This window comes from Lynx canadensis, chromosome E2 (assembly GCF_007474595.2).
Source record: "Lynx canadensis isolate LIC74 chromosome E2, mLynCan4.pri.v2, whole genome shotgun sequence".
Taxonomy (NCBI): Eukaryota; Metazoa; Chordata; class Mammalia; order Carnivora; family Felidae; genus Lynx; species Lynx canadensis.
The window spans coordinates 12,342,129-12,359,431 of NC_044317.1; the positions used below are offsets into that span (position 1 = coordinate 12,342,129).

General features: G+C 43.7%; 1 protein-coding gene across 3 annotated transcripts in view; it reads right to left on the reverse strand.

Moving 5' to 3' along the window:
* Nucleotides 1-17,303, reverse strand: part of ZNRF1 (zinc and ring finger 1) — a 105,584-nt gene extending 88,281 nt beyond the window's left edge. For 2 of the 3 annotated variants that reach the window (XM_030299727.1, XM_030299726.1), the window contains exon 1: nt 16,321-17,303. In XM_030299727.1, the coding sequence (XP_030155587.1) occupies nt 16,321-16,744 (424 nt within the window). In that variant the 5' untranslated portion in view covers nt 16,745-17,303. The remainder of the gene's footprint in view (nt 1-16,320) is intronic. The other variant, XM_030299725.1, reaches the window with a different exon arrangement.

A 17,303-nucleotide genomic window follows, 5' to 3' on the forward strand; every position in this document is an offset into this window, starting at 1 on the left:
CACCTCTGGCTTAGCTGAGTTAAGCCTCCACGAGAGAGTCTCATGTCATGCTGAGGCAGATTTGACCTGAAAGAAGCCCCTATCTCAACAGGTGGGATCATAGCAAAAAGTTCAGGAGCAAAGGTTGGAACTGGATCTGCTTGGGTTCTGACAAAAACACACCTCAGCATTAGACCTAGCCACCCCTTCAGACACTGTGTCACTTTTAGATCATGTGGTTTTATTTAGGTCTTCCTAGTAACATCTGAGGATTCTGGGTGATGGAAATGCAATATTGATTTGTACAAACTCTGCAATTTTTCTGCAAATCTGAAATCATTTCAAAGCTTTAAAAATATTTTAAAATTTGGGGTGCCGTGGTGGCTCAATCCGTTGAGTGGCCAACTCTTGATTTTGGCTCAGGTCATGTTCTCATGGTTTGTGGGTTCGAGCCCCACAATGCACTCTGTGCTGGCAATGCAAAACCTGCTTGGGATTCTCTCTCTCCCTGTCTCTGTGCTCCTCCCCTGCTCACATGCTCTCTCTCTCTCTCAAAATAAACATTTAAAAAAATTTTTTTTAATATTTTAAAATTCTATTATATCTGTAAATTCAATCCCATCAGAGTCACAGGCAGACTCAATTTTATAAAGATGGCATTTTATAAACTCAATGTAATTCCAATAAACACCCTAACAGTTTTTCTCCCACAGAAGGTGACAAAGCTGATTCTAGGAGCAGAAAGTGCCAAAAATAGCTAACTGGTTTTTGTTGTTTTTATTGTTGTTGTCTATAACATACAGAAAGAACTGTTTATTCTGCTGTTTGCAATACAAAGACATAGGGAAATGTTACTGTTTGTGCAACACAGTAAGGGAAAAAATTTTAAACTGCCCATTAGGGTCACTTGGCCAAATGTCCTGTCATGAAGAATACCAGTTATAAACAGAGCAGCCCTAGGACTCTGTATTTCATTTTGCTTATTCTATCCTGATTCCCTTATCTGTCCCCTAGAAAGCTTCACTTAGACAGCACAGCTTTGAAAAAGAATAACAAGATGAAAGGATTTGCCCTTCCACAAAGCAAGATAAAGCCACGGTAATTAAGAAAGTGTTAGCACAAGGATAGACAAATTGACCAATGGTACAGAACAAGAAGCCCAGGAACAAATACAGGCCAGGAAGGAAACTTGATATATGACAGAGGTAGCTTTGCAAATCAGTGGTAAAGGACTTTATCATTCTTCACTTGCTGCTAGGAGAGCTAGTATTCCTATGGAAAAGAAAATATACCCTTATCCTACCCCATCCAAACAATTTAACTCTCCGGGATTAAAGACTTAAATAGGAAAGGCAAAATTTAAAAGCTTTTAGAAAAAAGTGTAAGAAAGTCATAAGCAAGTCTTTCTTAAGACATAAAACACATATGGCATAAGGAAAAACACTGGAATATTCAATTACACAATTAAGTTAACTATAACAAATCACAAAAGAATAAAGAGATAAGCCACAGGGGCACCTGGGTGGCTCAGTCGGTTGAGTGTCCAACTCTCGATTTCGACTCAGGTCATGATGGTGGCACTGGGGCCCCTGTTAAGCTCTGTGCTGGTGGCGCACTCCTGCCTAGGATTCCCTCTCTCCCTCTGCCCCTCCCCCACTCACTCTCTCTCAAAATAAACAAACATTAAAAAAAGAGAGAGATAAGCCACAAACTGGGAGAAATAATCTGCATTACATACGACAACAAATAATTATTGTCTGGGAACAAAACAAAAACACAAATTCATACAAACTAGTAAGAAAAGGATAAACTATCCAACATAAACATCAAAAGACATGAACAAGCGTTTCATAGAGGAGGAACATTTTGATTAACTAATACTGATGTAGTAGTTATATATGAATACATATTATCAAATATATAACAAAATCAGAGTGATATGCCATTTCATACCCACCAGAGCTTGCCAAAAATTAAAGTATGACGATATCACGTTTGGCAAGGACATAGAGGGAGTAAAAATATGCTATTTTGGGAATGTAAATCGGTACAAGTATATTGGAGAGCCACTGGGCAATATCTCATTTAAGCTGAAAATACATACACTCTATGATCCAGCTATTTCACAACCAAGGATGTACCCTAAAAAAACCTCTCACTCGGGTATGTAAAGAAACATAGAAAAAATTCTCAAAGCAACTGAAAATAACTTCAATACCCATTATAAGGGAATGGATCAATAAATGGTGATATTAAAAAAAATGTTTAATGTTTGTTTGTTTATTTACTTAGTTATTTATTTATTTATTTAGTGTGAGAGAGAGAGAGCAAGCACAGGCCAAAGAGCTCTAGCAGGGGAGGGGCAAAAAGACAGAAAGAATCCCAGACAGGCTCCGCACTGCCAGCACAGAGCCCAACTCTGTGTTGGGTTCAAACTCACAAACTGTGAGATCATGACCCGAGCTGAAATCAAAAGCTTAACCGACTGAACCACCCAGGCGCCAATAAATGGTGATATTTGTGACACAGTCACACAACAGAGTGCAACAGTGAAAATGAATGTGTCAACACGAACAATAAGTAGCACACTGGATTTACAGATCTCAAATCCATTTGGGATATACAGAGGGATATGAGAGGATAGAGGCATTATGATAAAGTTTATATGAATTAAATGAATATCGTTTTAGACAGAAACATGCAATAAAACTATGAACATAAAGGATGATAAACAGGAGAGCCAGGCAGTCATTACCTTTGGGGAGGGAAGGAAAAATATGGGAACTGGGTGGATTTATGCAATTACATCTGTAATAGTTTATTCATAAATCTGTTTGATAGGTAAATACATTACCTCTTTTGAATGTCTAAAGTAGATTTTTAAAAAAGGTTCCAAGAGACCAGAGCTCCTATTCAGAGCCACACCACTACCTGATTTCCTGAAATGTACCAAATTGACAGAGTATAAACCCCTGTGACTTCCATTTTTCTTTTTTTTTTAATTTTTTTTAACGTTTTATTTATTTTTGAGACAGAGACAGAGCATGAACGGGGGAGGGGCAGAGAGAGAGGGAGACACAGAATCGGAAGCAGGCTCCAGGCTCTGAGCCATCAGCCCAGAGCCCGACGCAGGGCTCGAACTCACAGACCGCGAGATCGTGACCTGAGCTGAAGTCGGACGTTTAACCGACTGAGCCACCCAGGCGCCCCTCCATTTTTCAATCATAGGACTGAAACTTTAGAGTTCATCTAATATGAGTGAATGGACAAAAAAAGGAAGGGTCAGACCCTATGACAAGATGTACCCTGGGGACCCTCAAGGAAAAGGGAGGCAAGGAAATAATTCTTGTTATTTTATAAAAGTGATTATCACCTCCCAGAAAAAGCATTTGACAACATACAGCTTCCATTCATGATAAAAACCCTCAACAACATAGGTCTAGAGGGAACATACCTCAACATAACAAAGGCCATATATGACAAACCCACAGTTGACATCATACTCAATGGGAAAAAACTGAGAGCTTTTCCCCTAAGGTCTGGAAAAAGACAAGGATGTCCACTCTCACCACTTTTATTCAACCAAGTACTAGAAGGTTCTGGTCACAGCAATTAGACAATAAAAAGAAATAAAAGGCATCCAAACTGGTAAAGAAAAAGTAAAACCTCCACTATTTGCAGATGGCATAACCCTAAAGACTCCACCAGAAAAAAACTATTAGAACTGATAACTGACTTCAGTAGAGTAGCAAGATACAAAATCAATGTACAGAAATCTGTTGTATTTCTATACACTAATAATGAAGCAGCAGGAAGTGACATTAAGAAAACAATTAACATTTGCAATTGCACCCAAAACAATAAAACACCTAGAAATAAACTTAACCAAAGAAGTGGAAGACCTGTACTCTGAGAACTATAAAACACTGATGAAAGAAATTCAAGACAACGCAAAGAAAAGGAAAGACATTCCAGGCTCATAGGTTGGAAGAACAAATATTGTTAAAATGTCTATACTAACCAAAGCAATCTACACATTTAATGCAATGCCTATCAAAATACCAACAGCATTTTCCACAAAACTAAAATGAACAATTCTAAAATCTGTACGGAACCATAAAAGACCCCAAATAGCCAAAGCAATCTTGAAAAAGAAAAACAAAACTGGAGGTATCACAATTCCAGACTTTTCAAGTTATGGTACAAAGCTGTAGTAATAAAAACAGTATGGTACTGGCATAAAAACACACACAAAGAGGGGCACATGGCTGGCTCAGTCAGAAGGACATGTGACTCTTGATCTCAGGGTCATGAGTTCAAGCCCCACTTGGGGTGTACAGATTACTTAAATAAAACAAAAATTAAAAAAAAAAAAAGGTTAAAAATAGAACTACCCTACAACCCAGTAATCGCACTACTGGGTATTTATCAAAAAAGTACAAAAACACTAATTCATAAGTGTTTGTTTATTGCGGCATTATTTACAATAGCCAAACTATGAATGCAGCCCAGTGTCCATAGATAGATGAATGGATAAAGAAGATGGGGAATATACGTATGTATATATATACGTACGTATACACACACACACACACACACACACACACACCATGGAATATTACTCATCCTTACAAAAGAATGAAATCTTGCCATTTGCAATGACGCAAATGAAGCTAGAGAGCATAATGATAAACGAAATAAGTCAGAGAAAGACAAATACCATGTAATTTCACTCATATATGTAACTTAAGAAACAAAACAAACAGGGGCGCCTGGGTGGCTCAGTAGGTTGAGCGTCTGACTTCGGTTCAGGTCATGATCTCGCGGCCTGTGGGTTCGAGCCCCACGTTGGGCTCTGTGCTGACAGCTCGGAGCCTGGAGCCTGTTCCGGATTCTGTGTCTCCTCCTCTCTCTGCCCCTCCCATGCTCATGCTTTGTCTCTCTCTGTCTCTCAATAATAAACGTTAAGAAAAAAAAAATTTTTTTTTTTAATTTTTTTTTTGGAACATTTTTTAATTTTATTTTTGAGACAGAGAGAGACAGAGCATGAACGGGGGAGGGGCAGAGAGAGAGGGAGACACAGAATCGGAAGCAGGCTCCAGGCTCTGGGCCATTAGCCCAGAGCCTGACGCAGGGCTCGAACTCACAGACCACAAGATCGTGACCTGAGCCGAAGTCGGACGCTCAACCGACTGAGTCACCCAGGCGCCCCAAAAAATTTTTTTAAAAAGAAACAAAACAAACAAGCAAAGGGTAAAAAAAAAAAAAAAAAAAAGAGAGAGAGAGAGAGAGAGAGAGAGACAAACCAAGAAATAGACCCTTTAATATTAGAGAACAAACTGATGGTTACCAGAGAGGAGGTGGGTGGCGGGGGTGGGTAAAATAGGGGACGGAGATCAAGAGTATATTTATCATTATGGGCACTGGGTGATGCATGGAATCACTACATTGTATACCTGAAACTAATGTAACACTGTATGTTAACTACACTGGAATTAAAATTAAAAACTCAATTTAAAAAGTGACCATCACTTTTACCTTAAGTGTTTCGAACTCCTTAGGCAAAAGATACTTTGTAATTATGGGATCAATTAAAAATGTTGAGCCTACACCATATCACCCAAGAAAAAGTAGTCCGCTCAGGGAAGCAGAGGTTCCACTTGCTCTTTCCTCATTTCAAGGCCATCCCCGAAGGATGGATCTGTAATCCTACAGGCCTGATAGCTTCAAGGCCCAGAAATCCCCCTCTGAGTCCCTTGTTTGGGCCTTGTTTTCTATTGCTGGTTCTTAGGCATCAAACGCTGACTTCCTGTTCCCCTTTTTTTGAGCTCTGGGGCCTTGGAAGAACTGGTAAGAGGCTTTGAAGAAAAGTACAAAGCCAGGAAAACAGAGTGGAGACAGCTACGACTTTCCAAAGGAAAGCAAATCTTAACACAGTTGTAATAACCTTTCAGACTTTCCTCTGTCTGTAGCTTACATAAGACTGGTTCAGCCACAAGGACTGAAGAGTTGTAAGTCACTGAAGTTGAAAACAGTTAAAACTCAGATTTGGGTGGGCAGAGATGTTGAGGATAGCATTCTGGATGCTGATAGCATAATCCTTGCTAGTTCTAAACTCTTACTATCTCTAGTGTATCCTTTTCAACATCCTACAGAGGGCTGGCTGTATAATGTGTTCACTTTGGGTGTCGTTCTAAACACTTTATTAGACCTAAAATCTTAAGAGCACAGATGACCTCACATGAATCGTTTCCTTGCAAAGTAGTCTCATGGTCAGTGTCAAGTGCCATGCCACCATTTCACAATATAGAAAAAGGAGGCACACTTGTGACTCTTACATTCTCATCATTAGGTCCACAGCCTTCCCTTAACAAGAAAAGTGATGCTCTTCTTGTAAATTGGCCTTAGGGCCTCTGACCCAAGGCCTCAGTTTCATGATCCTTTCACACTACAAAGGTGTTTTAATGAACTGACTTTGAATGTCAAACTCCAATCTCATTGGTCATGCTACTGTGGCTATTCACTGAGCACAGTCCTCCCCATTCTATTCTGCTGTCCTGCACTTTGAATTCAGGGCTCACTGTCAGCATGGAAAGCACCAGAGTTCTGATATGGCAGCCTCTGGTTATGTTCTACCCAGGGATTTATCATCCACAACCTACTCAAATCCCTCCCCCAACAGCTACCAAAAATTCCCCTGGTGAGAAATGCTATTATGAGAAGGAGTGGCTGCTTTGTGACTCACACTGTTTCATTAAAAAGATTTTTTTTTCAAACAAATTTTCAGTAGAAGAATCCAAAGGTTTTCCAAAGCCACAGCAAAAACAGAACAGCTCACAATACTATTTCTCAAAGGTCTGCCACTTCATAGGCGATTCCTATACCTCAAAATACTGCAGATGCTTAGATTCGCCATCCTTTTATGTTGCACTTGGCCTCCGGGCCGAGAGAGGAGGTAGGGAATAGATGAATTAAACACAGCCAACAAGACTGGGCTGGTCAGATATTAAGGTGGAAGGCAGCTAGTGTGCAAGCCAGCCCTCACCACAGGTATTAGACTTGCCAGAGTTCTCTAAGGCAACCGGCTGCAATGGTATGAATATTTTAGTCAGATCTGACCAGGACTGAGGAAAACTAATAATATATGGTGTACATGAGTATTTGGTGATGCTTGTTATAGTAGTGAGTGGCATTCTAACAAAGTTTCTCTGGAAAGCTGACTTAGATGGCATTATATCTTAGTGGGCGTTAAAAGTGTAAATGATCTAAGTAGAACAGAACAATTGCACAGAAAGTTAATATTTATGGTAGTCAAGTACTTCATTGGTTTGAGTTGGAATCCCAAAGACTCCCTCAAATCCTTGTAGGATTCCCAGAGTACTTAGGCAAGTGGCGGGATAAAAGAATTCTAATGGCCCTCACTAAGGAAAAGCACCCTCTTAGCAGGAAAAAAAGGGTTATTGAAGAAGAAACAAGTGCAAATATCTCCAGAGAGTTGAGCAATGTGGGCAAAATGACCAAAATGGCTGGGGTCTAGGGTTTTGGGTTCTCCTACCTCTGTCCCAAATCATTGGGAGACTCCAGATTTAAGTTTCTCCCGCATGCTAACAAATCAACTTTGACCTTAAAAGACATTGTACAGCAGAGGTGACCAATTTTAGAACAACTTCTTGTGAAGTATGACTTATTTAATTATACTTTTAGAGGGCTAAAGGTACTACTGGGGAGAAAGCTGGAGCCAAGCTACGACAAGTTTAATTCACTAAGATAAAGATGACTGCATAATTCCTAAATACAAGGTGAGGTTTCTCCAAAAATCAAGGCACCCTCTTAGAGCTAAAGTCCACATTAAGTCTCTGAGCATGGAGCACTTTTTTTAAAACCCTTTACTCTCAGCAAAAAAATACTTGACTATAACACACACTTAATAATCATTTGGGGGAGGTGAGGAAGACATTTGGTCACCAATGTTGGCTACCATAAACAAGGCTTTAAAAATCACTTAAAATAGCACTGAGTATCAACAGTGTCTGGAGCTCAGAGACATACAAGGGTTAAAACTGTTCCTCATGGGGCGCCTGGGTGGCGCAGTCGGTTAAGCGTCCGACTTCAGCCAGGTCACGATCTCGCGGTCTCGGAGTTCGAGCCCCGCGTCAGGCTCTGGGCTGATGGCTCAGAGCCTGGAGCCTGTTTCCGATTCTGTGTCTCCCTCTCTCTCTGCCCCTCCCCCGTTCATGCTCTGTCTCTCTCTGTCCCAAAAATAAATAAATGTTGAAAAAAAAACAAAACAAAAAACTGTTCCTCATATTTCCTTATGGGTATTTGTGGCTTGGGATAAATTTTATAGAGACAAGATTACTAAAGTGGTGGATCATGCTTGTAGAAAACAGTTTTCAATGACCAGAAAGAAAAGTGGCCCTAGGGAAGACAAAGATACTGAAGCCAAATATACACATGAAGAGCCTGAAAAACAGTTTTTCCTTTTGATATTCTCATTGAGAAGATAAAGGACCACTTGTATTAGGATATAGGAGGAATTTTTAACAAGCACTTGACTAGAACTGCAAAGAAATGATCGCCTACTCTAGCCCAGAAACAGGGTTTAGGAAAGAATTAAGAGTATCAGTGAAGAGTAAGGAGGAAATACCATCCATGTAGCAGCCTCGTGGACAAAACCTTGAATTTATTCATCCAAGAGAAAAACCGAGGAAGAAGGGAAAATGTCCCATAAGCTGCAATATTCAGACTCTCTCTTAGGGAGTAAGGAAGCAAAGATCCTTAGAAATAACAAAGTAATGCTAATCAGTCTTGTAATGAACATACCTTCCCACCACCTGACACAGGTCCTAGTATACTGGAGGCACTAGTGAATAATACCAATAATAAATACCAAGTGAATAAATAAATGTCTTAGTGCAACAGATCTCCATACGCACACTCAAAAAGTCTCCTACTTTTGGGTCTGCAAGAGAAAAGGAAAAATAGGTATTTTGTCCATCTAAAGTTTGGATTCATTCTAGGATCTTGACTTGTCTAGCTGCTGGTTGGGGATACATAAAAGAGGATACAGCTCCGTAAGCCCTTCAATAGCACAAGCAGCCAAAGGCAGCTGTGCCTTAGAATGAAAATCAGGGGGAAGACAAGCACAGAAGGAAAGGAGACATTGCCACAACTCTCTTCTGTTCTGAGCAACTTCAATTCTCAGGACCAAGGCAGCCGGGCTCACGCCTCCCTCCTGGAGAAAAATGCTTAGTTCCATGTAAAAGAAAACCGTCAAACAATGAGCAATGCTCTTGCTGGGTGACGCTACCCTCTGGGAGCAGGTGAAAGGAACATTTGTATGGATCCTGCTTAGGAGATACTTGATCCGTTTAGTAATATTGAGAAGCATGCTAATGAGTGCACCAAAAAAAAGCATTTAGAGTTCTCTCACTGGGAAGAGAATTTTCAGAATCATTTGTTACAAATTTAGATTCTTGGGTCTCTCCTTAGCTCCACTGAATTCTGGGAGTGAGGTCCAGTCATCTGCACTGTTAACAAACCCCCTAGAGAATACTGGGCAGAGTCAAGTTTGAAAACCCTTTGAACCATTCACAGAAATCAGGGGAGCTTGTTTATGTCTGCCTCCTTCTTGTTATAGACCCAAAGAGGGCACTAGAAATTATAATGCCTCCTTTAACTTGGTGTTTATAGGGACCCAGTGAATTCCCCCTTCCTCTTTACTTCCAGCAGAGGAAGGCTGTACTGTCACTTCTAACAACTCCAGGGAGAACTCACTACCAACAGTCTCATCAGGAGAGAAGCTATCCCAGCTGCTGCTTTAAGATTAAACCTGGCTCAGGGCACCTGGGTCCCTCAGGCGGTTAAGCGTCTGACTCTTGGTTTTGGCTCAGGTCATGATCTCACAGTGTATTGGGATCGAGCCCCATGTCAGGTTCTGAGCCTGTAGCACAGAGCCTGCTTGGGATTCTCTGTCTCCCTCTCTCTTTGCCTCTCCCCAGCTCAAGTTCACGAACTCTCTCTTTCAAAAATAAATCAATAAACATTAAAAAAAAGATAAACATTTTTTATTATTTTTATTTATTTTTATTTTTTTTTAACGTTTATTTATTATTGAGAGACAGAGAGAGAGAGCGTGAGCAGGGGAGGGGCCTAGAGATGGGGAGACACACAGAATGTGAAGCAGGCTCCAGGCTCTGAGCTGTCAGCACAGAGCCTGATGCGGGGCTCGAACTCACAGACCATGAGATCATGACCTGAGCTGAAGTTGGACACTCAACCGACTGAGCCACCCAGGTGCCCCAAAAGATAAACATTTTAAAAAAGATTTAAAAAAAAGACTAAACTTGGCTCTTTATTTGCTTCTCACTTGAAGGTTGTTGGTCTTCAGGTTATTCAATCATACCTACAACTCACCCCTCAAATATCAAGACCAGGAACCCTGGGGCACCTGGATGGCTCAGTCAGTTAAGCCTCAGACTCATGACCTCACAGTTCATGAGTTGCAGCCCTGCGTTGGGCTCTGTGCTGACAGCACGGAGCCTGCTTAGAATTCTCTCTACCTCTCTCTCTGCCCCTACCCCACTCGTGTTCTCTCTCTCTCTCAGAATAAATAAACTTAACCACAACAACAACCAGGAACCCAACTGTTGCATTCAAGGATAAACCTTTGTTCTTATGAGAAAAGAAGATTCAGAAGTGAAAACTGCTGGGTCTCCGAGAAGTCCCTTTTCATATTCAAGCCTGTACCCACAGTAATCACTAGAGACAGTCTGATACACACTAGGCCATGACAAAGCTTAGAAAAGAAACAGATGGCAATTTATACTCCTCTAACATTCTAAAAGACTGGGATTAGGGTTTAGGTTTTGAGCTAACTTTGAGATTCTAGTACTATAATCTCAGTGACCCACTATCATTAAAAACACCCCTATTTTAGGTGCGCCTGGGTGGCTCATCAGTTAAGCACCCAACTCTCAGTTTCAGCTCAGGTCATGATCTTACGGTTTGGTGGGTTTGAGCCCTGCATTAGACTCTGCACTGATGGTGCAGAGCCTGCTTGGGATTCTCTCTCTCTCTCTTTCTCTCTCTCTCTGTGCCCCTCCCATACTCATGTTGCCTCTGCCTCTCTCAAATAAATAAACTTAAAAATATATATATATAAAAAAAAAACAACTATTTAAGGGTAAGCAGAAATGAGACTCGTCCATTTAAGTTACCACCACTGCTCTATGAATTTGTTTCCAATTCTGAAACTGTCAAAATCGAAATTTAGTTTTATAACCAGATTTGCCAAAATGTTAGTGCCCAATAAGCTTGGGTTGAATATCACATTTGTAAAATACAAAGCATGTTCCTTTTCCCAAAAGGAACTAGAGGTGTATTTCTCTGGTGCGGAGTGGCCTGGCTCAGAGTATTCCTTATGACATATTTGGGGTGTGTCTTTGTTTAATAGCAAAATGTACACGTCCCATAAAACAAACACTTTAAGAGTGAAACCATTGTTTCTTCCAACACCCTTCAAACCTCAATGAGGAAGAGTTGACTGTGACCTTCAAGGAATCATCAGCTTCTCAAGGGAACTTTTTTTACTTTATAGAAAATAAGCCCTCATGGTAAAAGAACTAAAAACAAAGAACAAAGAACTAAAAACTGTGCTTTACCGAAAAAATTTTCATTAAGAATAGGACTTTTGCAGAGCAGGAGAGCCGTCATGGTTTTTGAAGACCAGAGAATGCTTTCCTTCCCCAGAAACCATGTAAAGGACCATGACCTCTCGCACACCTGTGGTGAGGCACAGGGAGGCTGTCTGATCCACTCCAATAGGGTTGGCAACTCTCTTTAATTATTTAAGAAGAGACAATTAAAATCACTTGAGAACGCCAGCATGGTGGCAAAACAGAATCCATGAGATATCCTGCTAGCATGTTCAAAGATTTATCAAAAGTTACCTTCTATCAGCCCCAGTCGAAGACTTGGTGACAACAGAGAACAGTTGAGATTTTTCTGAATATGCACATGTGTACGTGCACATGGCTAAGAAGCTGGATTGAAACCCTCAGTGACCATTTTATTTTTTTTTAAATTTTTTTTTTCAACGTTTATTTTTATTTTTGGGACAGAGAGAGATAGAGCATGAACGGGGGAGGGGCAGAGAGAGAGGGAGACACAGAATCGGAAACAGGCTCCAGGCTCTGAGCCATCAGCCCAGAGCCCGACGCGGGGCTCGAACTCACACACCGCGAGAACGTGACCTGGCTGAAGTCGGACGCTTAACCGACTGCGCCACCCAGGCGCCCCCTCAGTGACCATTTTATAGCAGGACCCAGAAAATAGGCAACCTCTTCCTTCTAACATGGTGGATCCTCTATGTTTCCCCCCAACATCCAGTAATCCATGTTCTGAGATCAACAGGACCACCAAAAAAGAATGACCAGACCTCCAGAACACCACCCAGAAAACCACTAGGGGGTTAAACACCTTAAAGCAAAATTTACATTTTAATGTGGAAAGAAAGGGACACTAACTCTCATCTTATAAAGCAGCTCTTCTCAATGGCATTCATTATTATCAACGGCCTGTCGATGTAGGTCAGATTTCAATAGAGAGCACTAGCTTCCATTCTGGAGAAACAGTTCACACAGTTCTAAATCTCTCTGCCCAGCAAATTCTGCAGCGATGAAAGGCAGAGAACTATCAGAGAAGTGCCCCTACAGGAACACCACCTTCCTTTTGTATGTTATTTGGCTTTTGTAAACACTGTCTCATGAGACCCTCACCATGACTCTGAAAGGTAAGCAGGACAGGTGTTATCTCCACCTTACAGGTGACAAAATGGTGACTCTGAGGCTAAATGACTCACTTGCCCACGGTCACAAGTCAGGCAGTTAACTCGTAGTGCAACCAGTAGATGAGCCTAGCCCTGTGACTCGCAGGCCAGTACAATTTCCAGTACACTACCCAGCTTCCCGGTGTTTCAGGATGACAGGCCGTGGAGTGTAATGGTCAGGAGCCCAGGTTCTCACACGGGACACCTACATTCCAATCCCAGCTCTGCCACCTCTTAGCTATTTGACCTTGTAGAGGCTCCTCACCCTCGTCCTGTATCTCAGGCTCCTCACCTGTAAAATGGGAATAAAAACGCCCACCTCTTAGAATTGTTGTGACGATTAAAAGAGATGATGGACACGGGGCACTCCAATTCATTCACTCGAGAAGTATTTGTGCCAGGCACACACAGTGCAAGAGAGACAACAGTGAGCAAGAGGCACAGCCCTGCTCTCATGAAGCTTAAAACTCAAACTAAATAGAAAAACTAAAAGGATAAATAAAACACTTATAAAGTGTGTTAAGTGCTGTTAAGGTAATAGGTGAGTCACCGGAGAGATTAACACGAGGGAGGCAATTTTTAAGAGTGGCCTCTGAGGAGAAATTTAAGTAGAACTCGAAGGGACCAGAAAGAGCTATCCCATGTACAGAATGGAAGGAAAAGCATTCCAATTATAAGGGTCACAACCTGGGGAAGTGTAGGAACAGATGCGACGGCTACGTATCCTCACAGGCTTTCGGGAACAACCTTTACAGGCTGACTGCCAAAGATTTCCACATCTATTTTAAAAATAACAAAGATGAGGCTCAAGAGAGGTGATGCGTCTTACCCAAGGTCATAGCTACTCCCAGGAGGGGCCGAGACCCCAGCATCCGACCTGCAGATACAACATCAGCTCACTCTCTCTGAGGAAGCTTCGTGTACATTGAGCTCCCCTACTTATTTCACTGACAACTGTTTTCTGTGCCCATGAAGAGTTCCAAAAGCACCTTAAAAACACAAGCAACAACATCGCATCAACTTCCAGGCATCTACTCAATTGTGCACTGAAATCCTTATGCTTCCACTCTTGTGACACAAGAGCAAAAAGTGCTTGGACCTTACTCAAAAGCTCCAAAATAGAAACAAGTTTCTCCTCTTACAGCAATAAACGAGAGAGGAAAAGGATGTCCTGGAAGGAAGATCCTGTGGCCTGTTCCGGAAAGTGAGACAGAACCACCATTGCACAAAAGTGGAAATATGAAGGTTCACATCAAGTGAACTGCAAAGGAAAAATTAATGATTTAATCTTGAATAAAACAATGAATTCCTAAAGTGGTGGCTTTCAATCAGGGTGATGCCCCCCCCCCCGCCCCTACTTGAGCATTTGGAAACTTTGTGGAGGCATGTCGTAGGCATGTAAGGCAGGCCATGTCTTACAAAAGGACAGGACGGTCCTACAAGGAATTTCTTACCTGAGGCACCTGACTGGCTCATTCCATAGAGCATGAGTTGGGCATAAAGATTACTTTAAACCACATATATGTGTGTGGGGGGGGGGGTGTATAAATAATTTCAAAAAAGAAGGTATTACCCAAAATATTAGGAGCAGCCTCACACACACTTTATTATCAATCCCAAAGGGATTAATATGCCCCAACTTTTCCTATATTCTCATGGTTCAGTGGCTCTTCCTACCCTCACCACAGCTGGATGAAAAAAATTAAACTCAGGTTTTACAGCTGAAGAGTCTGAAATTTTGGAATCCAACTGTAAGTTCTTAACTCCAACATGGAACCTGGTACCAGGTGGAATAAGGAAGTGAAGTTTCTAGTAAGAGACAGATAAGAAATTTTAGCCAAATGCAAACTCTTTTCCCAGACAAGGGTCTATATAACATTACATTTGTTTTGCAACACACAAAATTCTGTGATTTTAGAGAGAATCTTCTTACAGTGTTTTTCAGTTTAAAATCGGATACTAATGACGGTTCTTTCAAAAACTTAACCACCGTCATCTCACAACTATAGCTAACTCTTTCTGGACCAAATTTTGTGGAGAAAAAAATTTTAATTTCAACATGTCTAAAAATGATCAAATGTCTCGAAGTGCCCAAAGCAGTCACACCTTGCATCTCATTCAGAGCAAGAGACTGATGCAGGTCGAGGAAGCTCCAATGATATCTAGAGGTCTGTTCAGGGACTAAAATACCATTTTAGCAATTCAAAAGCCACTTTCAAGTGGTACCCTAAGTCAGTCACTATTTCCCCCTCAAAAAATTACTTCACAAATTAAAGTTTATAGAACTGAACCAAAAGCCAACCTATTACCAGAAATTAAAAAAGATTCCAAAAGTCTACCCTATTTCAACCATAGCTAAAACGGCGATCCAATAGATACATCCTCCAGAAAGCAATCTTTCTTCTTTCTACACAATACCTAGATTTTCTTCACTCTCTCAAAGAAGTCTGAATACGTTAACTTCTTCACTCCAACTTGCCAATTAGCAAATAGCGGCCCCACGCCCTCGTGACCAATTTTCTAGAAGCCTAACCTGGCTTCTCAGGTTAGCTGAGCCGATAGACCTGTTTTCCTCCAGAAGCTCCTGCCGGTGCCTTTTCCGCCCTGCCACTCAGGGCCTGGGAAACCCTCCTCCAGCTTTTTGCTGGCCTGTCACCAGAAGTTCACAAAATGAATTCATCCAGATTCTTTGAATCCGCCTCTTGCCCTGTGATGGACCAACAGCCAGGCAATCAAGTGCCGCCTCCCCATTACGAAAAGATACAGACCACCAGGAAGACCTAGCACTTAGCATGGAGGAGAAGAAAAAAGATGGAGGGATGCGAGAGTCATGGAGCCAAACCTACTGCATGCAGCACCCGCCACCAGAGCCCTGGTCCTGCAAAGCCTCAGAGGGAGGTTCCCTGGCTAGGCCCTCCATTCAGCAGGCCACACCTGTCTATATGCCAGCAGCCTTCCGGCTGCTCCATTTTTACCAATTCAAACGGATCTCCAGCAGGAGACTGGCAAAACTGGGCACCCCCTTCTCCCAGCGAAAGTGAGGGCCCTAATCCAAACAACGCTTGCCCCCAATTTTCTTTCTTTTCACACTCTTTGTTCGAGAGACACTGCTTGGTCAAAGTGGATCCCCCTCGCTGCTAACGGTGAGGCAGGCACAATGCTGCAGTGACAGAGAGGAAGCCTCGAGGCCGACTTGTTATAAGCCAGACAAAACCTCCTTTCTGAGGATGGTGATGCCAATAAACGGGACTTCAATAGGCAGGTTTGGCTCTGCTCATCCACAAGTGAATCAACGCCTGAAGTCCTAATACGCCCGGCTCCGCAGCCTCGCAGGAAGCCTCTTTTCTGGAGGATAGACATCCCATTCATCCCCAGGAACCAAACGGAAAGCAGACAGATCCAGGTCGCGCACTCCATTTCCAAATCTTCGCAAGCGCGCGAAGGTCTGGGGCGCCCCGACGCGCCCTCCCTTGCACTCCACCCTCCGAGGCCTCCACCGCCCGCGGACTCACCACTGTGCGAGCTGAACCACCTGGGTGCGATGTGCAGAGGTAGAGCATCCGCCAGCGAGGCTCGGGAGCCTAGGTACAGCATCCCGTCTCTATGGTGACCGCCGCCGGTCTCCTGGTAACCATTGCCATGGGCATAGGTGGAGTCGGACGCAGACCCTCCGCCGCCGGGCGCCCTCTCCGAGTCGCCTGTCCCCCGGGAGGCGGGGGTGTAGAGGCCAAAGGGCACCCCTCCGGCCGTGCTGGGGTCCATGCCCATGCCCGCCACTGAGCTGACCGAGCGGCTGCGCAGCCCCATGGCCCCGCCGCCCGCCCGATAGTGCCCAAAGTGGGGCGCCCCTCCCGGCGGGGGCACGGCGCTGTCATCGGTGGAGACCCCCGGAAAGGGGCCCCGGGAGCGGGCCGCCGTGCTCTGCTTGCCCCCCATGCTCGCCCGGGCCCCGGTGGGGCGGGAACCTGGAGGCCGAGACCCTCCCCCACTTCTCAGCAGCGGGGGGAGGGTTGGGCGAGCATAAAGGGGGAGGGAGTCAAAAAGGAGACCGGGAGGAAAAAAAGGGGAAAAAAAGAAAAAAGGAAAGAAAACCCGCGGGGCGGAAGAGGCAGGCGGGCGGGGATCCCAAACTAAGAATTTAAAACGATCCAAGCCAAACGCATGTTTCCCCTCAAGGTCCAAAGAGGCGCAGTCCGGCGCGGTCTCGGCGCGCCACAGGCCGCCCCCGGGCTCCCGAAAGCCGGGGGAGCCGCAGGGAAGGAGGGAGGGAGGCGGCGGGCGGGCGCAGGGAGGCGCCGGAGGAGGCCGCCCGCCGGACAGGAGGAGGCAGAGGAGGGCTGGGGGCGCCGGGCGCGTCCCCCTCCTCAGGTCGCCGCGACCATGGACGCCGGCCCGGACCCCTCCAGGCCTCGGGCGGGCTGCGGCGCTGGGCGGCCAGGCGGAGCTCGGGAAGCCGCGGTCGCGTCGCGTCGCGCTCTAGCTCCAGCCGCCGCCG